This window comes from Capra hircus, chromosome 7, assembly GCF_001704415.2.
Source record: "Capra hircus breed San Clemente chromosome 7, ASM170441v1, whole genome shotgun sequence".
NCBI classification, from domain to species: domain Eukaryota; kingdom Metazoa; phylum Chordata; class Mammalia; order Artiodactyla; family Bovidae; genus Capra; species Capra hircus.
This window is the reverse complement of record NC_030814.1, coordinates 16290350-16316521: the sequence shown is the minus strand read 5'-3', so window position 1 is coordinate 16316521 and position 26172 is coordinate 16290350. Positions and strand designations below refer to the sequence as shown.

The window sequence follows — 26172 nt, the reverse complement described above, 5'->3', positions numbered from 1 at the left end:
GTAATGTTCATGCACAATGTCCCCAACATAGGGAGAAAATTCCTGGATATCAAATTCAAGTAGCCTGTCCATCAACTGGTCAAAACTGCCACCTACTGGTCACTCTTCAAAATCCATTTTTCAGTTCACCCAAGCCTTGCTTTCCCATGGTAAGATCCCTTGCTTCGAAACAGTGAAGATCAGTTATACCAGACTTAGACTAAATTTTTTTTTTTAAACTTACCCTCTCTAGGATGAATCAAAAATACCAAGTTGCACAAACCTGCCAATAAAGTCGTCCCTTTTCCCAGCATCTTTGTCCCAGGCAGTGATATCAATGATCCCTCCTCTTTCTTCATAGAGATGAAAATCAAATTGTTCCCTCCACTGAGGATTCAGTGTTTTGGGCATAATCTGGAAAAACCAAAATGTCATTACTATCTCATCAGTATCAGTCTTAAAAAATGCAACTTGAGACATAAATCAAACTTTAGGTACTACCTAGAAAAGCATGTGAGATTTGAATGAGAGCTTCCAGAAATGACGGACATTAGATGTCAGCATTTTTACTGCATATGCTCTGAAAGAACTCAAAAAGACATGTCCTAAAGACCAAGAGGCACCTTCTCCTCATCATGAACAATAGATCAGAGACACAAATTATATAGAAAGGGCAAACAGTCTCTAAGTGAAGTAGCCTACTCAGATAACAGCACTTGTTTTACATAACCAGTTAATGCATGAAGATATAACTCAAAGCCTGTGATCTTATAGAAAAGGGAGATGAGCATTTCGAGAGTTTCTTTCCCCCCTACCCCCCCTTACTTCCATCTTACATAGAATTCAAACAGAATGGTGAAGAAAACAGACAACGAAGTTCTGTAGGAGGGGGGAAAAGTAAGTTTTTGGTGGCCAGGCAAACTTTTACCTTAGAATGACAACACTGATGTATCATCCCCATTTTATACATGGAGAAACCAAGACCTGAAGTTTAAGTGAGGCCACAGTCATTAAGTTTTAATAGCTAGATTATAACTCAAGTCTTTGATTAGAGTTTCAGATTTCTTGCCCCAAAGCGCTATGCCCAAAATGCTTGTGAATTAATATGAGCGTGTGTGTGTGTGTGTGTAATCTCCATGTTGCATACACAAGAAGGATATCAGATGTGCAATTTTGTACCTTCAAGTATTTAGATAAGACAGCTGGAGGAATCAACGAATAAAGTGACCCAATACTGATGTGTTTAAAATTTCACTCCTCATTGGGCTGCACAACATTCATTCATATTTGTTTCTCTATTCTTTCTTTTTAGCAGGAGGGCCTGTAGTGGCCCTTTCTCTTTTTAATGTATGAGAGACAGATCTTCAGATGTAAAGACTTTGAAAGCAATGAAGTATGTTATGTGCAGAGGTAATGCAAATGAATCACAATTTTTAAAGTTCATAATCTGAAATTAATCTGCAATACATCATGGGAAGAAAGAGCAGAGAGAGACACGTGTCCATAGCTGGGTTTCATATTTCACACCTAAAGAGCAGAACTATAAAAATAAGTAATGTTTTAAGCCTATCAGAACATGGAAATAATGTTAATTGATAAAGGACAAGATGAAAGTGGTCATAGGTATCTATTTTAGGGAATCAGTACTTTCTTTAGAGTGTTATTATTAAGCCCAATGCAGAAAAAAAAAGATGACACTGGATGGATACTATGATAATTCAAATGTCTCATAACTGGGTTCAGATGAACTCCTGCAGTGTTTGAGGGAGTGGACTGTTTTACTTGTTTGGCCCAAAAAAGCCTAGGCTTTCAGTTTATTAGGATTGTCTTCTCCATATGATTTCCTATAGGTCAGAAGTGATGTCTTCCCCTTCAGTGGAAACACTCAACAAGGTGACTCATCAGCCTGCTAACAAATCACTCTGTGGTATTTCTAACTGTCTACATTACTGATGAGAAGTCCCTGGGCCAAAAGGAACCTGGGCAGGCTGTTGATGAAACGTTCACAAAAATTGTATGTAAAGGTGAAGATATTCCCAAAGGCGAAAGTGATTTTTAATACAAGATGGATGTAATCAATTATCCCAAGCTATCAATGCATACTAGCTGGAGAAGCTGATCATTCAAGAGGTTGTGTTTAGATATAACCCAGATAAATGTAACTGTCACATATAGACAACTATGATCTTCACTAATTATTACTACTTCTGTTAATAATATGATTATTTAATATGTTATTACTAATAATATGTGTTATTACACAAAGTGTTTACTCTTCCCCTTCCTTCAGCTACTACAATTGATTATTTATTTGGGCAAAGCAATATTTTAAACCCTTTACATACTTGACATATAGTATCCCATCTTCTCAATAACTTTATTAGGTAGGCAGTATTTTCCTTCTCATTCTCACAGATGAGGAAATGGGAGTATGGAGAGGCAAAGTAACTTGGCTGTAGTGGCAGCAGAAGCTTGGCCCTTTGCTTTCTGAATAAAGTTTTAAAACCCTGCAATCTTCATCAATGTAAGTCAGTTTGAATAAAATGGTGCAGAGTACTGAGTGCTACATGAAGATTCTTACTGCACGTCAAATGATGCTGTTTGTAGTTAGTGTGCTAGTATCAGACGCAGCCAACACTCTCTGAGCATTTTATGCTCCAGGCATTGACTTGGGCTTGCTCCAGCCTTTTTTTTTTTTTTGTCCCAAAAGATAGTTTCTAGTATTATTCTGTGTGATAGATGAAGAAATTGAGACAGAGAGAAACAGTTTACCAAAGGTCACATAGAACGAAAAGAATGCAATACAATTGCCGATCCTGTTTCCTGACATAATGCTCAAACGTGGTTCTGTAAAGCATTAAAAAGTGCCCAGTGTTCTCATGTCTCAAAGAATGTGGCTATTAACCAGCCACTGCCTTCCAAGCACTGATGGGAACACAAAAGAGATCGGTCACCTTGCTCTTGTACTTTTGATGCCCAAGTCGGAACTTCACATAGGGGTCACTCAACCCGTTTGAATCCATCGCCTTGAGGTCTCGCCCTTCAATCAATGTGATGCTGACGATTCCTCTCCACAGGTGTGATTTTCTGTGTACGTCTGACAGACGTAAACTTTGAGTCTGAAACTTGTGGTGAAGGAAAACAGAATTAGCTGATTGTGCTTTAAACCAAAACACCACATTTGGCATGACCCTTTCCTCTGTTGCTATAGTTTTTCAAAAATAAAAAATAGGCAGTTACAGGTTTTTGAAATTAAAAATAATTAATAGATTATTAATTATTTAATAATTATATAATCAATACTGATGAAATGATCATCTCATAAATTTAAGGTTGCTGTGTAAAAGAGGTGTGTACTTAAAATAAAGTTTAGTTTTCAACTCAGCATTACAAGCAGATGCTTGAAGACTATCGAAGAATATTTGCACATGTCAAATATGCTTGTGTTTAAATATGTACAAATATATAAATATAAAAGGCCTCACCCACACTGTGATATGTAATTTTTAATTGGTGGCAGTTTTTTTCTGTCTCAGCTGCTTCAAAGTTTTTATTATTACAAGTCATAATAAACACAGCTAACAATTGTCAGTAATGATTTTTAAAATCTTTTTTTCATCTTACAAAAGGATTTTACAGGTGGCTTTTAGTTCTAAGATTAGTTTTAAGTTCTATTCAAGCAATTTAAAAGCTTTTTTATTTCTACAAGAGAAAATAACTGAGTTTCAGCTCACTAAAAACTAAGGTATAATAGAACAGAATAAACTCAATATTCCTCCTAAGATGTCTTGCTTATGCCTGAAACTTTTCTTACAAAATTTTAAAATTACTTATGTGATTTATATTGGCAGGTATATGTTTCTGGATTTATTTATCACTTTAGTATTTGAACACTTTCTTTAATAATTTTCAGTTGCTCAATTCTAAGACAATATTCAAATCAGTGGACAAATTCAAAATTTTTAAAAATCAGCAAATCTAAAAATGGCCACATAATCTCTTTGAACTAAACAGCATATAAAACAAACCAGAAAAAGTAGCTAAAATATTAAAGACCTTTTCAATCTGGATTCAAAACCAAGAAGAAACTCATAAAAATTGCTTTATTTTTCATGTTGTTAAGCACATTTTCTTCACTTATAGTCATTTCATGAAGAAATTCAATGTTTCTTCCAATCTCAAAGTACTACACTAAATTATGGATTATCTCTATTTCTGGTCTAATTCCTTTACATTAAAGTTATAGTCTATTTTTTATAATTCCCCCTCTCGCTCTGAATTCTTACTTTTTTCCTATACCACAGCAATGCCATAACCATTTTCATCTATCATCAAAAGTCATGCATTTTAGGATGCTTATTGGGAAAATGAAAACTACATTCTTCAAAAGATAATACTCTTAATATTTGAACATTTCCATGGAAATCTTTCTAAATCACATTGTACCAGTGAAGTTTGAACAACTCTGCTTGGTGGCTCTGCCTTATTAATATCAGTGCAAGGCTTTGCCTACACATCCCTCACCTCCATGAGCCCAGGAGCAATGTCACCTGTGTTCTGAAGAGAAACCGAGGTTACATGGAGCACCTGTACCTTCCACAGGACTCCATACACCATCTCAGTGAAGCCCCTCTGCTCCCATCTGATTTATCCATTGGGTTACCTCATCGATTTTGTTTGAACCAAGGATTTCTCAGATTAAAATAACTGTTCAGAATTCACTGCACCAAATAATCTTCAAGTTTTCTTTTATTCTATGATTTCATGCTACTTATTTTATATAGTGCAGCAATGGATTTCAGTATCTGTCTGCCTCTCTGTCTACCTGTCTATCTATCTATCTATTTCTGCTGCTACTGAGACCACAGCAGACTCTAAAGAATCAAGTTGTCAACTCGGGGACTGAAATTTTTGTTAAGGAGCATTAGTAGCAAAGAAGGAAACAAACTTTTGGCAAGTAAGAAGAAACAGTTATCTTAGCAAAGACCAAGCAGTTAAAGACGATTTATTTATATAGAGCTTCAGAATTTGAAAGTGCATATATATACATTATATACTTTGGTTTCCACTAAGAGTCTATGAAGCAGAAAGGCAAGTACTGCTATTTTCATTTTACTGATGAGGGATTTGAGGCTCAGAGTGGTTGGCCTAATAAATGATGGATATGTGACTAGAACCAGTATTTCTGACCTTTATTTCTGAGCTTCTTCCAATATTTGTCATTAGGGCAGAGACTCTCCCCAAGGTTTAAAAGTAATCATGATTTAAATATATAGTTACTAATTGGTGCTCTCCAGTTAAGGTGAGTTGATTACATTTGAAACAACATTCCGGTCTACGTTTTCCTACATGGCTAATATATGACATCGCCTTCTACTTCTCTGCCGTATAAGCACATGTATTCATACTTACAATGTTCCAGCTTGCAGATGGATATTCTTAGGACATTTTCTACACACTCTAGCAGCACAAGTCATACGCTGCGGTCGTCAAATAACAGTTGGGTACAATTCAGGTTACAAAGCAACTCTGGTTAGCAATGCTAAGTTAGGTTCTTAAATGGTACTATGTCTGAAACACTTTCTTGCATGCTCCTCTTGACATGAGAACATGAATCTTTTAAGATGAAAAGGAATGCTTTCCATAGAATTCATCATGCTTTCACAAAAACAGAATGAACTTCACAGAGGCTCTACCTAGTGCCACTGCTGCAAAATCACTACAGTCGTGTCCGACTCTGTGCGACCCCATAGACGGCAGCCCGCCAGGCTCCACCGTCCCTGGGATTCTCCAGGCAAGAACACTGGAGTGGGTTGCCATTTCCTTCTCCAATGCATGAAAGTGAAAAGTGAAAGTGAAGTCGCTCAGTTGTGTCCGACCCTTAGCGACCCCATGGACTGCAGCCCACCAGGCTCCTCTGTCCATGGGATTTTCCAGGCAAGAGTACTGGAGTGGGGTGCCATTGCCTTCTCCATAGTGTCACTAGTTGTTAGCAAATGCGCTTCTATAACCTGGAGGAACATTTCCAAAATGACTTGAGAAGCTAAGGGGTAGAGGAGGGAGACAATTTCTTAACAAAAACGGGGCTAATGAATGTGCAAATTAAAGCGACCTGTATAAAAAGCTAAAAGAAAAACAAAGGGGGGAGGTCTAAAGACATACTAACCTAATATCATTTTCAAAGTGATTTTTTTCAATATTTATTTTGTTAAATGGTTATTTTCTAAATAGAGACTTTGTAATTTAGCTGTGATTTGACTAACTGCATAGTCATAAAGGGGCTTCCCTCATAGCTCAGTCAGTAAAGAGTCTGCCTGCAACACAGGAGACCCGGCTTTGATTCCTGGGTCAGGAAGATTTCCTGGAGCAGGAAATGGCAACCCACTCCAGTAACCTTGCCTGGAGAATCCCATGGACAAAGGAGCCTGGCGGGCAACAGTCCATGAGGTTGCAAGAGTTGGGCCTGACTAAGCGACTGTACACACAGAGTCATACAACAGGTAAATATTTAGCCTAGATTTGCATAATAGGAACTTGAAATAAAATTACAAGGTAAAGAGGGAAGATATAAACTTAGGCTTTGTTGTTGTTCAGTCGCTCAGTCATGTCTGACTCTTTGCAACCCCACAGACTGCAGCACACCAGGCTTCCCTGTTCCTTCACCATCTCCCGGAGCTTGCTCAAACTCATGTCCATTGAGTCAGTGATACCATCCAACCATCTCATCCTCTGTCGTCCCCTTCTCCTCCTGCTTTCAGTCTTTCCCAGCAACAGGGTCTTTTTCAATGAGTCATCTCTTTTCATCAGGTGGTCAAAGTATTGGAGCTTTAGCATTAGTCCTTCCAAAGAATATTCAGTATTGATTTCCTTTAGGATTGACTGGTTTGATCTCCTTGCAGTCCAAGGGACTCTCACAAGTCTTCTCCAACACCACAGTTCAAAAGTATCAGTTCTTTGGCACTCAGCCTTCTTTATGGTCTAACTTTCACATGCATACACTATTACTGGAAAAATCATGGCTTTGACTATACAGAACTTTGTTGGCATGTATTAAAATGTCTCTGCTTTTTAATATGCTATCTAAGTTTATCATTGCTTTTCTTCCAAGGAGCAAGTGTCTTTAAATTTCATGGCTGCAATGACCATCTGTAGTGATTTTGGAGCCCAAGAAAATAAAGTTTGTCACTGTTTCCATTATTTCCACATCTATTTGCCATAAAGTGATGGGACTGGATGTCATGATCTTATTTTTTGAATGTTGAGCTTTAAGCCAGCTTTTTCACTCTACTCTTTCACCTTCATCAAGAGGCTCTTTAGTTCTTCTTCACTTTCTGCCATAAGGATGGTGTCATCTATGTATCTGAGGTTACTGATATTTCTCCCGGCAATCTTGATTCCAGCTTGTGCTTCATCCAGCATGGTATTTCTCATGATGTACTCTGCATAGAAGTTAAATAAGCAGGGTGACAATATACAGCCTTGATGTACTCCTTTCCCAATACCAAACCAGTCCATTGTTCCATGTCCAGTTCTAACTGTTGCTTCTTGACCTGCATACAGGTTTCTCAGGAGGCAGGTGAAATGCTCTGGTATTCCCACCTCTTTAAGAATTTAAACTTAGGCTACTAGTAGGAAAAGAGAAAAGGGCTTAGCACAAGTGGCTACTTGCATCATCCTAGCAATTTCTGACTATGTGACTTGGGCACATTCCTCCCTCTCTGGACCTCAGTTTTCTTACCTATGGATTCTAGACAGCACACCAGGCCCTGATGGACTAAGAGCACCACTCTCTGTGTGTCTAATGGGGGTGGTCGGGGGGGTGTGTTGGGGGCCTGAATGGTAAAAAGTACATTCCATAAACAAAGATTTTATCCACTTAAGATAGTTTTGTTGACTTTTTACATCAAAGTTTCAGGGGAACTTTGTTCACTGGGGAACAAGTAGAAAGCTACAACTAAAACAAGCAAAATTTTTAAAAGCAGTAGCTTTAATACTCCCCGTGGTAGCTTCTGAATCATTTGCTTCTCTGTTTTAAGCTTCCTTCTTCCATACAGCAAAGTTCTCCAAGTGTGGTCCACAGACCAATGGCATCAGTGTCACCCAGGAACTTCTTAGAAACTCAGATTCCTTAGTTCCTTCCTAGAACAATGGAGCCATCAGCTCTGGGGGTGAGGCCCATTGCTCTGGTGTAACCGGTCCTCACTGGAGGGGTTTTGATGCACACTGAAGTGTGAGAACAGCCCCCTCCCATTTTAAAAGTTCCAAGGTACATGTGCACTGGGATTCTCCTATGTTCTAACAACTGCTATTCATTACTATAATTGCAGACATCCATTCTCTGGCATGGATGCTATAAATGCTAATTAAAGTCCTTCTTTACTCCTGCTACTAAATTCACCAATTAGGAAAGCACATTGGTCTGGATATTTGGAGCATTTAAAGAGAAAAGTGGGAGGTCCCTGAGAAATTATATGGTTCATTTATTATTTCCTTTGCTAATGATTGTTCTAATAGGATATATCTAAATAATACATACTAACTGAATGATTGATAACCAGTCAACCAAAAATTACTCATTGAGCACCTAAAGGACAAGGAGTGTTAAATACATCTAAGAAACCTCTCAGTAAAACCAACATATTACAGTGGGTTCTTATCATCTAAGCTAATGTTTTCAACTACATCCTTATTGAAATAGGACTCAATTAGAGGAGGGAAAGCAAAAAGGAAGGAAGAATAAAAAGGAAAACCAACCCAGCTTTGAAGCAAAGCATCAGTTCCATAAAAGGAAGACGTAATCTTTGAACCTTTAAAGCAGTAATGCCTAAGTTTTTGTGGGCAATTTGTTGAAATCACCAGCCCTGATCCTCCTGGATGTGATTCAGTTCTTTTGGGCAGCGCTTCATGTGTTTCTCCTACATACGCACCATGTGATTCTTCTGTACAATGAAGCTGGAGATCCACTCTTATAAGGAATATCCATCCAAGTTCATATTTAATAAAGAATATCAAGATACCAGGTGACAATGTAAATTTCAAAGTCTAAAGTAATTAGTCAATGACATGTAAGTAAGCTTTTAGAATTAGCGAGCTGGCATTTAAACAGAGTATTAGTTTATTTTTTATTTAAACAGAGTATTAGTTTATGTACATTATGCCTTGAAAACGAATTCAAGATTTCCACTCCTTTTCATACACATAAAAGATGCTAGGATAGGGGATGGTTTTAGAAGAGTAAGTCAGCCATGAGAGTTCACAGCTCATGCAAGCTCAGAAGAAAAGAAAAAAATGAACGAATTGGTTGAACTTACTTGTGCATTTTGGTAATGAGCTCTCTGAAGCTCTGCTTTGCAGAAGCCCAGGACAGGAAGAGCAGGCCTGCCGCATGTATGGATGGAAATGAACGATCAGAGCCGCAGGGGAAATCCTTGGGCAACTCTCAACACCTCATGTCAGTCAGAGTTTAGCATCACTCCAGCAAAAAATTATTTGAAAGAAATATGTATTTGCATCTCAAGTCACGGTCAGAAAATGTCTCCTAGGACAATGAAGACAAATGCCAGGGCAACAATAGTTTCCAGCCACCATTTTCTTTAGTAACATTATGCTGTAATGGTCAAGGAAATAAAGGACAGATTATATGCTGATAGATCCCTCTTGAGTGGTTTCAGGGTTTTGTTGACAGGTATAGCAGAGAAAAGAAGTAGAGCAGGAGATGTCGTAGGAAAAATAATTTCCCCAAGTCTGTTGGCCTCAAATTTTTGGAGACTTTTTCCAATGTCAGAATGGTGATAAAGTTCCAGGACAATAAATGTTGCATGGACACACAATAACTATGATCATAGTAACTGCATCCCACGTGTGAATCTCTTTTAATATTTAAAGAGATATTTCTAAAGTAAGAGAAATTTTGCCCCATGTAACACTTACTTTGCTGTCTTTGCTGCTAAAAAAAACAAACCCAAAGTTCCCTTCACTACCAAGACCAATTCCAACAAGAGGTGGATAGAAAAGATAGAGCTGAACAAGAAAAAATGGAAAGAAATTATCATGGCGGAGCTAAAAGTTTCTGTTAAATGAATTCTAGAGCAGCTGGATAGTATTATGATGAGAGTCATCAGCTTTACTAATATCAACAAAGGAGGACTGAATTAGGTTAGTTCACACAAAGAAATCAAGATGTACTGAGCAGCTATTAAGTGCCGGAGTTTTCACAATCTAGTGTTTTTCATGACAAGTGTTTTTAAGGTACAGAAACTGAGGAATAGAGAAGATAAATACCCTGCTGCTGCTGCTGCTGGTAAGTCGCTTTAGTCGTGTCTGACTGTGTGTGACCCCATAAACGACAGCCTACCAGGCAAGAATACTGGAGTGGGTTGCCATTTCCTTCTTCAATGCATGAAATTGAAAAGTGAAAGTGAAGTCACTCAGTTGTGTCCGACTCTTCACGACCTCATGGACTGCAGGCTACCAGGCTCCTCCGTCCATGGGAGTTTCCAGGCAAGAGTACTGGAGTGGGGTGCCATTGCCTTCTCCGGATAAATACCCTACCTAATGCCAAATGACTAAAGATTGGCAAAGCAGAGATTTTAATTTGGAATTGCCAATAATTAATTTTTTATTTTTCCTACTACATCTCAATTTTTTGGACAGAGTCTAATAAGTTCAACTCAAAAATGCATTTAATTTGTATAGGATTTATTGAAACACTTTGACTTATATTTAGATGAAATACATCCTTGGGTATAGGTTATTAAGAAGGGCTAATCGAGGGCTTAAATAAAGAAAAAAGTTTCAAGAGGTGATACCTTTAGCATATGTTAAGTAAAAGCAGTGGAGAGTTAGCTGCACTCCATCACAAATTATAGCCTCATTAAAAAGGCAGTGAAGTTGTAGAGTTTTGCATATAAATTAAGACTATCTCTAAATTCTAATTTTCATGAATAAAGTTTACTAAATCTGTTCCTTAAAAAATTGGATCACTAATAATAAATTCCTATTATTCTAGATCCTGATTAAAACAGAGAACCAAACCAAAAAAAGTCTATTTAGACTTAACATGTGGCTAAAGGGACACTCAGTTGTACCAACCTGCTCCCTGTTGTGTGCAAATAATCCTTGGCTTTGGTTATCCCGGATTTTTTTTTTTTAACATGTGTGAAACCTAATCTTTCTAAATGAGACTCAGACACTATGAAACTGGAGTGAAAGACACAGGCTGTGTCCTTACAATGGTTGTGTGTGGAGACAGTCCTTGCCTCTACTTTCAGCACAGAGGTGCACATGACTTTATTTAATCAAATGATCCACAAGACACTACAAAGAAGAGATAATGACAGCCTGGAATGACTGTTTTGTGCTGCAAAGCTTGGAGCGTGGAGCAATTATGAGCTCACCCCAGGCACAGGCACTTTCTATCTTTCCCTTTTCCTGCTGAGTTTATTCCAGTGAATTGCAGCTGGATGATGAAGCCCCAACAAGTGGATTTGTTCTACGGTCCATCCACCCTCTCAAAGCAGGATTGCCTTTACAGAAAACCCTCCCAGTGCTTTGTCCAGTCTGGTCTGAAGTGTCTCATCTAATAATAAAGCTTCGATCCCTTTTTTTCTTAGAAGATGATTCACTGGTGCTATAATCCTTTGAGAGATTCATTGGTTTTTATCCGTAAACTTTCCTTCCTATGTCTATTGCTTCTTGATTCAATTTATGTTGTCGGGAAGGTATTTCTGTTTACTTCAGATGTTTTAACTACCCTCTCTAAACTTAACTGTGCCCCCCTGCCCCCAAAAAATGATCTTAAGCTTTTACTGTGTTTGCTCAAAATATATACAAATAGAAGCATCATGTAAGTTGTAACCTTGTAGGTTTGCTAAAGTAATCTATAAATTTCTTTCAGTGGTATGGGAAAGAAATAATACAAATAATCTTGCATTTGATTTAGAGAGACAGTTTTTTGAGGTTTGTAACTAAAAGTTCTTTTTTTTTTCCTGAGGGCCTCATTATTATCATACCTATTGACAGAAATAATACCTGAACTTTTCCTGGGTATGTCATATATTGAGTTGTTCAGGATGTAAGCACTTTTGCACAGGATCACATTCTTGTTTTACAAAGCAAATACCTCAATACTACTTCTCCTTGGTCTGCAGGGTTTTCCTTCAACCAAACTTTTGTTTGACCCTACATTTAGCTCTCTGACTCACTCTGAATTTTTCTGTACTCTATGCACTTTTTTTTACTCATTTCATATTATGATCCATTTCTCCATTTTTTTATATGAGGCATCTTGGCATAGCCCAGCCTTCTCCATTTAAACAATATTAAAATCTCTCTTTAATTCACTGTAATACTCTGATAAGATGGATTGTTCAATTAGCTCTCAGTCATCAGAATCTAAATGTCTAGTCAGTGGAAATAACTGGAAAGAAACTTAAATGTACTAAATATTTGAAAGAACTTCACTGAATTACCAGCCTTTAATGGGAAGTTAAATATCTTTAATGAAATCCTGACTTAGAGCAATCCAATTGGTTTCACATATTTTTATTCCTTTCATGAGAAACTTGGTAATTGCCATACCCATTGCTTAATGTTTTGTGTGCTCAGATACCACGTTTTGATAAATTATAAATGACAGGCTTTTGGAAAAATTAGAATATCCCCGTATCACTTCACTATTTTCTCTCCATTATTCTGCTCTCAAGGAAATTAAGATACAGCAAGTAGCTATGACATTGTTGAGCCAGCTCTCACCATGATTCAGCTTCACTCAGTGTAATTCAGGTACCATCTCCTGGACAAAGTATTAATCCTTACATAATAAATAAGCTGACAATTTTTTTCATATCACTTCCTTTTTAACTCCCAAAGCACACATACACTCCTCATATAAGATTTTATCTGAGCTGTTTAGGATTCCTGCATGTCTGAAAATATGGCAAACCTCTTTTTCATACTCATCTCTTCCAAAAGTTCATCAGAATACAAACATTGCTTGCACAAAGAGCAATGAGGTCAGTTATAAGAGTGATCTTTGAATGAGAATATGAAAGATCACACTCACTCAAAGCAGACTTGGTCACTGATTTTGTAAAATGGAACCTCAAACACAGCAACATCATAGCCCTCAAACACATCCATCCCTTCGTGGATCAAGGATCTGCATAGAAGAAGGGTCACATAACGCAAGAAGAATTTGAAAGGCTGTCAGTGGAGATTAACCAAGGGGCAGTTCTATTTATGTGCTGAATCTCTATTCATCAGCCCCAAAAGAACTCTGCTGCTTTAAGTCTTCACCAAAACATTTATTTCTCTGACATTCAGAAGGAGAGAAATATTTGTCCCGATCATACCATTTAGGCACTTCAGGGCAATGGCACCATGTCTCTGGACCTTAGTTTGCTCACTGTTAACATAAATGACCCCTAAAGGTTCTGCTTTTATGACTCCGTTTGTTTGTAGCTCAGTGTATGCTCAGAAAAAAGACAGTAGATCACTGTACTGCAGATATTAAAAAGTTATCTTTTAAATTTGCATATTTGATATTCTAAAATCAGACAGATTAAGAGATGAGAAAGGTTAATGAAGAATACTTAAAGATGGATACAACCAAATGGAAAGTACTGATAAGTAGAAGGCTAATTTGGAAGTAGAAAGTGAAAACAAGATGCTGAGAAAGTCATTTGAAAGGGAAACCTGGAGAAAGCAGTGCTTACAGAGTTGGTCCTGGGGCAAGTCTTCCTAATGATCATTCTGTATATCTGCTGCATGCAGAACACTGAACACCCCTGAATTCTGTTTTCTTGGCAAAGGTATAACTGTATGAATTCACCATAACTGTGGGTCTTAGGAAAAAGGAGAAAACAAAATTTGCCGAAAGCTATTTTCCATTTAAGGTAATGGGGTAATTCTAAAAACAGTCACTCTGTGTCTTCATGGATAATGCATGAACATATAAGAAGAAACATTATTATTTTGCCAGCAATACAGAATAACATCAGTGAAGGCAGTCAGCAGTAGACTGAAAGGAAATGAAGAAGCTATAATAATTAAAATAAGCTCATGCAAATACAAGACTGAAAAAAGAAGTGTGTGGGGAGGAGGCAGAAGATAAACAGGTATTGGTTTTACTTGCTCATTGGTCAAGTTACTGTATGATTTAATCTAGGACCTGCCCATCTGCTTCACAGAGACACCGCAACAAATCTTAAAACTAAAAGGAGAAACGCAGCTTTCAGTCATGAGCAGGTTTAAGAACCAAGAAAAGAAAATGGCAAAGTCCTGCAAGAGTAGCATTTTCACTGCAATATCTATTGCTAGGTAATCACGTACCAAGTACGAATTTTCCAAGAGGGAAACTCTTGAAGCCGTAAGTGCATTAGTAATAAGCCGTGCCTTGTACAATGCAGAATTATAACAGAGAAAAAGGATGACAGAGCTCATTATGTTTAAGTCATGAAAGCGTAAATAATGTTAAATGGCAACAGCATTTAAAAAAATTCTTGGTGGAATTTTTTTATTAATTTAAATCAAAAGCAGAGTTGCTATTTTCTAATTCATAGGGTTTTCTTTCCAAAGAAAGAACACTCATTATCTAGTATGTATATAGTACAAGATCACTGTAATAGAATTATTTCCCCCAAATAGATGGAAGATTTTTTAAGAAGGGGAAAAGCATCTTTATCAACTCTCTAGACAAAGCCGCATATTCCTGAAAGGTCTGTGGGCCTCTAATTGTTAAGAATTTGGGATAAATCTGGGCCCCCATTGACTTCAAAGCAATATGTTAAACATATGAAGCTCTTAGTTTTTACAAGTGAAGAATAAGAGAGTCACCTAAATGACAGAATAAGAGTTAATAAAAAAGGCAAATGAATACATCTCTCTTTAAAATAGTCTATTTAAAAAAGTGAATTTCTTAATTCACATTGAACTTCCAAATTACTATAATCAGGACCAAAAGTCAAGAATACTAATATAAAGGATTTAGACGTTACCCTCCAAAAGAAAGACTTCACAGAGAAATAAGATCCAAGCACTTCGTTTTCTGAGAGTTCCTAAAAATAAACAAATATTTAGCTAAATTTTGAGATGTTTTGAGCACACTTGATTAACTCATAAAAATTCAGACAAGTAAAAACCTTAAAATGATATATCCTAAAGACACTTTGGATGTTTATGAACTGTAAGTTTTCCTCTTTTGAATAAATCACATTTTAAAAATTTTAATTAAACTGTCTTGCTCTTATCAATCCAATGGTAGTAAAGCTTAGAAAGGATTATTTTTGTAATTTTAAAAGAATCTACTTACCTCTTTATTAGTAGTTTATTAATGTATCTGAGTATAACATTTTATTTTAGAAAGTAGAACTGTTTAAACATATTTTAAAATTCAGAAATAAATCCGATACTATCTGTTCCTTTTAACAAGATAATTTAATGTCACAAACTGCCAGAGCATTTTAAAATAACAATAACATAACACAAATCTTATTCATAAACATGTACCTAGTCAAATTTGTCTTAATTCCTTACTAAAATTTTCATAGTTTTACAATGTAACATTTAGTATATATAATATAAATTACTTAGTTAATTGGAACTTCCCTAAAATGATTTTAAAAATAAATGAATACTATGAAAGATGACTATTTAGCTGGAAACAAAGCAACGGATTCATATTGGACATTTTATTGCTGAATTATCAGGCTTTTATAAAATGAAACCAATTTTGACTTTAGGAAATCAAGAACACAATTCCTCACTTTTAAAGAGACCATCTAACTTGCACACATCCTTTAAACTTTGATGTTTAGCATCCTGTCTCTGGGTGATAGTTATAGCAAAATTATGGGAAACTGATGACAGTTACGGGAAAGCATCAACCTTCGACACCGACGTAGAGAAAGCAGTTTTGTAATTTATTTGATTATTCCACAATTTTATGTTAGCATGATTACCTAAGATGATAGGGCCTAGGACCTCACATGATACCTGATTATGCATAGAAGGTGCTCAATAAATATTTGATCAACCATCAGTTACTTTGAATTCCATTTGCTCAAGAATATGTATTCCTTTCCAAGGAATATAATTCCTTGATCCTTCCAAGAAATTATGTCAGAAAGCAATAATGAACTAACATACTTTAAGGTGTGCAGCAATCTGAATAATTTAAGTTTAACTAGAATTGCATCAGAGATCATCTATGCACTCTACCTGTGCTTTTTACATGAAATCTATTTCTTATGAAACCAATTACATTTCCCTAAGTTACTTGTACCTGGTTTGGTCAGGTAGCATAGTAATTGAGAGGTCATCAGGAAATAGTCATGAGTTTAAGACACGGTTTGACCATCACTACAGAGTTACACGACTGAGCAACTTTACTTGTACTTGTACAGAGTTACACATTATTTACATTTATAGCATTGGTTCTCAACTGCCACATTTAGTAAACTGTCATATCAGTTTCTAGAAAAGTCCTTACAAGATACACTTATAGTTGAACATTGGAGCACAAACCTTAGATGAAATGACTGCAGTCTTCTTTGATGCTATTCTATTGTTTAACTCAAAAAAATCCTTATTGTAGCTTCTGGAAAAGAAGCATATTTTCCTATTCTACTGCCAGTTCTTTTTTTCCCTTGATTCCCAACTCTCTTTTAATTAAGCAGCATGCTAAACAAAATGTGGATAAATTTTAAAATATCATATTAAAGAAATTATTTCTCGAAGCTCCTGACAAAAATCATTTCTCCAGAGTCAACAACAAGTTATTCAGCTAACACTTAGTTTTTTCTTAATGCAAAATGTGTTAAGGTGACTTAAATCAGTGTGAAAGTCTTGGCTCTAGACTCAACAGTCACAGCAACTAAGACAACCATTTAGCACTTAAAAACCTTGTTACTTCATTTAAAGTTTAGGTGGTCTAGTGTTAGTCACTCAGTTGTGTTTGACTCTTTGTGACCCTATGGACTGTGGCCCACCAGGCTCCTCTGTCCATGGGATTCTCCAGGCAAGACTACTGGAGTGAGTAACCATTCCCTTCAGGGGATCTTCCCAACACAGAGATCAAACGTGAGTCTCCTGTATTGCAGGCAGATTCTTTACCATCTGAGCCACCAGGGAAGCACTTAGGCGGATTTTTACCAGCTGAACTGCAAGGGAAGCCCAAGTATACTGGAGTGGGTAGCCTATCCCTTCTCCAGCAGATCTTCCCAACCCAGGAATCGAACCGGGGTCTCCTGCATTGCAGGCAGATTCTTTACCAACTGAGCTATGAGGGAAGCCTAAGTGGTCTAAGGTGACCTAATACTGAAACTGCACCAATTCCTACTCTCTGTTCTTCCCCAGATGAACATCAGGGACAATGACCTAATTATGTGATTAGTATGCAAAGAGCAAAATGAGATCGATGAGTTGGTGGGGGTAAGGAGGGATTTTTATGGTTGAGAACTTAGGTTTCTCTGTTAAAATTTGAGAAACAAAATACTCATCACATTTGGATCCACTGAAGTCCCCGGGCTGTGCTTTTTGTGTCATGTTTAATTACTTCTGTCATTATTAACCAACTAAAATTTATATTTGATTTTACAACCTACATTCTCATGTAAATTTAGGTCTTTATTTCAAATAAAACAAGTTAATTTTCCTGTGGACCCATATACCACTTATAGCTCTGATGAATATAAAATTAACAGTAGATTAGCCAAGACCTTCTTTTCACTAGAATTTCTAATAATAATAACAAAAAACAATAATAATGAAACACCTGTTTTATGATAATAAACAGAAAGTGGTGATTTTATTGTGGAGGGCAGTAAAACTGGAATAAACTCGTTATGAATTCCAGAGAAGACTTGTCTTAAATCTTAATTATAGATATTTAGTTACACTTCAGTCTCTGCCAAGACAAGACTTTAGTAAGTGAAGGAAAGTTCCACTTTAAAAATGCTAAAATTATAAAATAACAACAAAAGGAAACAGAACAAAAACCATAGGTGTCAAGCGGATAAAAGGAAAGTTATTGAAGTTATTCTGAATGATGAACTGTTGAACTATTTCTGTTGAGTTTTTGAATTTATTAAAGAAGCAAGATACATTGGTAATATCTTTTTTAAATCTACTTTTTTTGCCTCCAAAAAACCCAATGCATACTAAGAAAGTTTCTCCTCAAAGATAAAAAATTCTATTATTAATCTAAAAGTTAATGAGATTTTAATTTAAACAATCTAGAAGATGGATTCTTTTTCTCAGAGAAATAAAACTAAATGCTCAATTTTTCCCCAACAAATGAATATGATGATGCTTCATATTAAAGTATGAAACTATTTATATATATTAAATGTTAAATAGTAAAATATTTATATGTATACAAGTATATATAAATATTTCTATTTATCTCTATATAAGATAAATCATAGAAAGATTTAATGACTTTGCCATCAGACAAACAAGAATAGCCACTGAACTCATTAAAAGTGATATCTTTTATTGGCCTTAAATTGTAGAGGCCTTTAAACACATTGCATGTTATTTTAGTTCAGTAATTCTATGATACTCAAAACATTCACAGTAGATTGGAAGTTTTGAAGTATGAGATTCCGATGTAACAGTCAAGTCAGGTAGCATTATTATCACACAGCATGTTTTCATAGGCGCATAATTTCCTCTTACCTCCTTGCCCACTTCCTCGGGCATTTAAGAGGTGAGAAACGAGTAAGTGCCTAAGTAAATAATTTTCATAGACTTTCCTAGTCGCACTGCAACCTAGCTACCAAAGCTGTGATTCTCAGATGCCTCCATCAAGTTGACTCAGCCCATCGACATGTCAGTGAGCGCAGGAATGTGAAGTAAGCAGAGCGCACACTGAAACACTCTCTTCTTGGTTCTTCAAATAGATGTTCATATCATTTATACTCATTAAACATAAATATAATCCCTCTGTAATGCCCATTGTCCTTTTAAATATTGTTGAAGGGAAAGAGGCAATGTCAGCTCCCCAGAGGACCTGTTCCATAGCGGAAGCTTGGTATTGCTTTGTCTTTTATTCTTTTTAGAAATTTTACCTGGAGTCTTTCTCGTACATGTGTGTGTGTGTGTGTGTATATATATATGTATATAACATATACATGTACAAATACATGTATTGTCAGCCAAGGCTTATCAACCAGTCCTTAAAAAATTATGATTTAATTTCATTGTAGATATTTTGGGGGCTTTAAAACCAACAAATCTCCTCCCAGTCACACTCTACATACACACACACACACACACACACACACATACATACACACATCTATCTGTATCTAACATATACATGTTAGATGATATACATTGTATGTTCACACATGAATCTTTGAATTAAAAGGCCATGTAATCTGTGAACAAAACTTCATCATCCTGGAGTCAAGCTATGTCAGTTCCCTCTTTTTGATCAGTCCAGAAAGGGTCCAGAAAGCTCATTCGGTAGCACACATTAGCAATGTGAAAGCCAATCTATGATCCCACAATCAACATCTTAGAGTGAACACACAGGCGTCATGGAATCCACTTTCTCCTTAAGATTACATTTTGGCATTTCACTTTGTGCCAGCTCATCCAGATTCTCCCCAAAGGACTCCCAACATTTTAAAAATTCAACATGAGGGGTCAAATAAATGAAATGCTCTTGTTACAGCAAATCCCTGTAGTTATGAATTACAATACATAAAAATGTATGATATTTTATACCTCTGGGAAAACATTGCCAGAAACAGCAAGAAAAAAAAATCATCTCAATATAAAATTTAATTGCGGCTCCATGTATTTTGAGGCGATAACCTAATATTTACTGGCATTATGATATCTCTATTTTAAATAAACTTATGAATTTTAGGAGTATAATTAATTCAGATAAAAATATAGTCCTTTATAATACAAATATTCATGCAATTTGCCCTTTGTTTATTGTTGAATTGCAGACTCTAAGAAGTCTTAATTATGAGGTTGACTTTATAGAAATTCCACATAAGAAAAATTTGGGAGTAGAGATAGTAGAAGAGTAAGAATTTTTAAAAGAATTTTATATTTCCTTCAAAAACATGTTGGCATTTCATTTTTTCAAAGACATATACATAATCATTAGAAATGAGACACCAAAGAAAAGCCATTTTGGTCATTCACAGTTGAGAAAGTAAAAAATCATTAAAGTTTTCATTTTTGCAACTTTTTAAAGATCACCCTCTATTTATTACCCAGATATGAGGTTTCTATAAAAAGGACATGGTAATTGTTAAATAATGACTTTTTTCCCCTACCATGTCTGACTGACTGTGTGAGATACTTAAAAATGTGTTAATCTGTTTCTCTACCATTTTTTAAATTAAAGCACTTAGAGGTTTTCACTGATGCATTTTTAATGTGTCATCCAAGGTGTCAGGTTTAACTACGCCCTGCAGACTTACAGAGTTGAAAGTGTTCTCTAGTTTAAATTAACAATATCCTTGCCAAAAGTCTTATTATAAATTGCCTCATTCAACCAGTGAATAAAGTGTTTTATAGTTCATTAAAATTATGCTAACTGATTAAAATAAAATCTTTATAAAAAAGATATTACTAAAAAATAAGCTATCAAGTAACAAGATATGCTAATGAGACATCATCACACAGTCATATTATTCAAAGGATGAACTCTTCTTAAAACAATTTTAAACTGTTATTGTTGAGAACAGAATTTGCAATGTGTATATCTTTATATCACAATGGTTATTTCTCATAGAATTAAAGTGATTTATTGAAAGCATATAAGTTCATTATTACTCTCACTGATAAATGTATTCTTCTATGTTAAAACACACACAGACACACAATGTACTATAAAATCATTTCTGCTTGCCATCTGACAGAGGCAATTATTTCATTATTGATTTTCTATTTTTTTGTTTGACCCCACAATATGAATTCACAAAATTCATATACACCTTCTCTTCTGCGCTCATGAAGCTTTCTTGTTGAATAATTTAACCTTAGAATAAATTATCAATGATAAGCTTCTTCTAAAGAATAAAACATTACAATAACTCAAAGCATCACTATTTCTCTGCCAAAACGCATCTTGTCACCTACATAGAAAACTTTGGCCAGGATAATTATCCAGTTGCCAAAGTTTAGGGAGTTGTCAATCCCTTTCTTCTTAAAATGATATTTTCCTACAAAAGCTTAGTGTGGGCAGAATTAGAAATGTGCACAGTGGAAAGTATGCCTTGCAGAAAAACCAGAAGGAGTGTATTACAGGATGCTACTATCCTCAGAAAAGGAAATACTATGGAATTCATAATTGCTTAATGGTTAATATACAGTTCAAATATAACACATATTTTACCACTCTTCCTTTCCGGAGGTAAGTTTAGGCATAGTTTTTCCCTACTCGTTATTAGATGGTAATACATATATTCCAAATAATATCTAAGTCTGTCCTGAACTATGATTACAAATTCTCTGTCCTCAAGTCGGCTCTTTACCTCTCTCGCTTTCATTCGTAAATACAGCCCCACATTATGTGAATTTCACAAATAATGAGATGTCTATTGAAAGAATCTGCCATTGGCAAGACGATGAAAATGAGCAGATATTTAAGTAATGAGAAATTCCCTGAGCTGATGAACGTATACACTGAGGAGATGTGCATATTAAAAAAATAACAGTGTCATTTTAGCTCTTCCTCACCTCGCTTCCATGGTTATATCATTTCTGAAAATAAAAAGAAAATAAGCAAAGGAGAACTCCATATTGGAGAAAATATCTAACAACATTATCTGACTATATGTAAGTCTTCGCCACAAAGTGTATAATTCTCAGATCTTATCTGAGGGCTTAAAAACAGACTGAACCCTGTCTATAAAAGCAGACCTCAGTTCCATAAACCAAGATTCCAAAGAAGAAAATGACCTGTTCATATGAAAAATTCACCTTTGAATTTGAGTACAGTTATATCACATGTAAAAATACCTGTATTCAAGAGTCATCCAAATAAATTACATCCTCTTTCCAAAAATTAAAGAGGAAAAATATTTACTTACACAGGAATCTTTACAAGGAAAACACTGAAATCCTTAGAAAAGGGATGCATTTCCACAACACGGTAACACACATAACAACAACACAGTACAGTCATTTGTCCCCTCGTTTCTCAGGAAGGACTTTACTTGAACATCATCCTTGCTCCTTCCATGCCCGGAGGAAAGAACTGGGGGAAGCAGTCTCCTTGTGTGTTAAGAAGAGTGGAGGAGGTGGTAACTGAAATTTCACACTTTTCCTGGATTTTCAATTTAACACTCTGCTCTTGTAACACTAAGATGACTATGGCACATATTTTAAGGGACAGTGACAATTTGAATGAATTATCAGGTATTCAGTATGTTCTCATAGGAAAAAAACACAAATGATTTTCTTCTACTCAGCATTCACTGTCCCCATTAAATTTTATAAAACTGAAAATCCCTCAGGCTAAAAACCCCAAAGCTATATTATTATATACACTAAAAATAATCTACCAAGTACCCCAATGAGTGCAGTTAGACACAGGGAGTTCTGTATCATCAGTGTCAAGCTAGAAAATATACCAGTTTGAATGTACAATTGGATTGTTAATGCTTAAAACTCTAAGAAATTTAGATATGAAAATAGTAAAGAATAGATGTTTATTATTTTTTGTGGATCAAAATAATGTATTTATGTTGGCTTAATTTATCGTTAAAACTAAATTTAAATATTAATTAAATAAACTATTTAAAGAAGAATCTTTGTTCTTTTATATTACAATGAAATAGATTATTCATTCTAGTTAATACTCAAAACTATATAATATCTTACTCTAGCATTATATCTTAACTACAACTGGAAGAGAGATATTGCTATGTATTAATGGATTATAACGTTTTTACACACAGTATAATGTATACACAGAATGAAGAAAGTCAAGTTACATGAATTTTGAAACATATATATCTTTAAGATAATACTAATTTTGAAGTATAATTACAAAGAAAAAAGTGTAATACAAATATGAACAGTGCAAAGATTTCCTTAAGATTTTTGAAATTTTATTTTGGCCAGGAGAAAACCTAGTGAACACTAGGTGAGAAATATTCAGCAAGTTTCCTTAATGAATGTTTTTAATTTTTATTAAAATGATAAAGGTGATTTTTAACGTGGACGTGACCTTTTTATGATCCAAATTATCTTTTGGCTGCTAATTCTACAATAACCGGGAAGAAAGTTTTCACAGTAAGAAATGCTGGTTAAAGCAAATTATGACATTACCATAAATAATCATGTTGCTATAAGTATTTTCTTAATTCACAATAATGAAAGTGACAAAATTAAAGGAAAATTTAAATAATAGCATGATTCAATCAGAATGGAAGAAAAAAGATCGTTATGTTCCAGGGTCTAAAAAAATAAATCACTATTCAAAAGGAGTACTGATTTTGTAAAATAGAAATTTGAGCAAAAATGATCTTTACAAATAAAATTCTTTAGATTTATTCCAAGGAGTAGTCATACAAAAGTTGGTTTCATCTTGCTATTTATTTGTGTACAAAAGTGGTACCACCACTGAACAAATTAGAAGCTTAGAATAGATCTTTTATATTTTACAAGTTATAGGAAGAGCCAGGGCTTGGTAACTTGCAAGAGCTATAAACTCCTCTCGCTCCCACGTGCCATTTATTTCTTGAAGTGAGAGGAGAAGCAATGACAGAAAACTGTTCTATTATGCACTTCAAAGATGAAGCAATAAAGGGATTTTCGAGTTTAGAAAACCTCAGACTCGGTTTTCAGTGAAAGAAAACAATATATTACATGGATATTCCTCCTCTCTGGAGTTGTCCCTACCCTAGCACCATTATTTTAAACCTGATCTGGAGCAAAGGCATTTTCTAGACCCTGTGGTGCCCAGAACAGAAACCAGATGCTGAGAATGATGCTCAAAAGTGACCCAAGATTAGCAAGAGGATGGTTTGGATGTGATTGATCAGAGTGATTTCTATTTACTGAAAAAGCATCACATGATTGGCTTAAAGTTCATGGGGAAAAAAAGAAAAAAGTGAAGAGTGATGAAATTCTGAGGTGTAGTTTGAAGAGGTATGAGAGAGCCTGGGAAAGCAGCTGATAGTTCTTCTCAATGAGAAAAGCTGAAAGATCACATGCTAAGCATTACCTTACTTGATCTTTTCCAACTCTTCCTCATTAGCATTGTCTGTAAATGAAATAAAGCATTTTCATTATCTTATCACTCAAGCACAGGTCAGGGCAGCCAATTGTTTTTTGGAGGGAGCTTAACATTTAAACAGCAAATGGTTTCCAGCAACAATTACACAAGACAAAAATTGTTTTTTCTGGTACACACAGCTAGAAGAAGCACCTTTAACATTCAAGCAGTCTTTCTGATAAGAGTTCATTTGCTTTATCCTTTTGTACAAAGGAATGGGACAGTATATTTTAAATAGAATGGAAAATTTGAAATATCTTATTGACAGGAAAAAAATGCATTGCGTCTTCCAATTAGCAATTGTTCCTTTTGGTAGTGGAGGCTGAGGATGTATCATGACTTTACTGGGTATATAATAATTTTCCTCTTTAAACACATTCAGTCTGTTGCACTGATGGTGTCTTAGATTTGTGTCTGCTTCCAGTTAGTCTGTAATTACATCAGGGTTTTCAAATGCTTTCAACTGAGAAAGAGTGCTGCGTATTGTGATGGGTATTAGTGGATCTTCCTGCTAAATGTTTAGCCACTTCAGATCCTTTAACGTTTTTTCATGTCATAGTAAGAGGTGTTATGACTTCAAGTTTTCATTAAGTTTCATGGAAATTCGTGATGAGTGCCCAAGATCATTGGTCTCAAGCATAAAGTAACTCATAAAAATACAATGACTTTTAATTTCCTCTCCATTTAAAAAGAAAAATTCTCGATGAACATTGAGGTATTAACTTCTGGATAACCTCCTTACCCTTGGCTTTATCATTACCTTTAGGGCAGATGCGGTAGGGACTAGGGAATATTTGGAGCAAAGAATACAGTTAATAGAAATGTTAGCTGTATTTGTATATCAAGGAAGAGCACTGGTGTCTTTTAAGAACTCTATCTCCTTCAGCAAAATTCACTGTAAAGCAAGACCATTTCAGAAACCACTCACAAATTACAAAAATACAAAAAGGGAAAAATTTTAATATAAGATTAAGTCATTTAGAAGGCAACCTTTGGCTTAAACCAAGATAAAGGAATTCTGTAGAAGTTCTAGCATAGGAAATGAGAAAAATCATAAAATTACCAAAGATAAGGATATATTCCTCTTTTACGTAGATAGTGGTTTTATGGATTATATTCTCTCTATATACACTCTGAGTTAAATATTAACCAAAATATGGAAGAGAAATAAATTTCCCAAGTTTACAATAGTTGCCTATTTTTTTTCAAATGGAGTAATGAACTGCAAAGTATTATATTTGTTCTAATTACTAATGTCCAAATTATTCTGAAGTAACAAACTCCACCATTGAGTTGTGGAGATGGATGTTTAATAGATGTTTGTTGCTGATGACAAATGAGTTACTGTCTGGGTCATCAGCACCATGATCATCACCATCACCACCACCACCACATTCTCCTCACCATTAAAGTCAATTGAATGTGAAATACTTTCGTGGAATGCCAAGTTTATCAAAACTGTCTCAGTTAGGAGTCATACTATACATGTTCAACTTTCTCAGAAAGAGTTTCAATGAACAAAGAATGGTAATTCCTAGGGACAAGTTCTTGAGTCAAATCAGGTGAGAATAATTAACATAAGTAAATAAAAAACTAAAATTTCTTACCTCGTGGCCATTTGTCATCATCAACTAGTCTCTAAGAATCTTACAAAGTTCCATTTTGTAAGAAATGCTGTCCTATGAAAAATGGCTAAGAACACGAGAAGAGTTGAACCTCAGGGCAACACTCAGTGTCACACAGATTCACTACTCCTGGCAAGGCTGCACGCCCTGACTCACAACCGCTGTGTGCAATTAACCTTTTACATGTAAAGCTAACTACAGGTTTGGTATTTTACAAAGTCAGTTTTACCAATAAGCTGCATGGTATTATTTTTCAGATTGGGATACTGATACAGACAAAAGGCGATTAATTTCCCCAAGTGTAAATAGAAAGAT

General features: G+C 35.4%; 1 protein-coding gene across 8 annotated transcripts in view; it reads right to left on the bottom strand.

The window, feature by feature from the left end:
* MCTP1 (multiple C2 and transmembrane domain containing 1) overlaps positions 1-26172 on the bottom strand; it is a 557812-nt gene that overhangs the window by 211195 nt on the left and 320445 nt on the right. For 5 of the 8 annotated variants that reach the window (XM_018050030.1, XM_018050036.1, XM_018050032.1 and 2 more), the window contains exons 6-10: positions 24182-24220; positions 14976-15035; positions 9291-9368; positions 2934-3104; positions 263-393 (exon numbers count right to left, since the gene is read on the bottom strand). In XM_018050030.1, the coding sequence (XP_017905519.1) occupies positions 263-393; positions 2934-3104; positions 9291-9368; positions 14976-15035; positions 24182-24220 (479 nt within the window). The remainder of the gene's footprint in view (positions 1-262; positions 394-2933; positions 3105-9290; positions 9369-14975; positions 15036-24181; positions 24221-26172) is intronic. The other 3 variants (XM_018050031.1, XM_018050035.1, XM_018050033.1) reach the window with 3 other exon arrangements.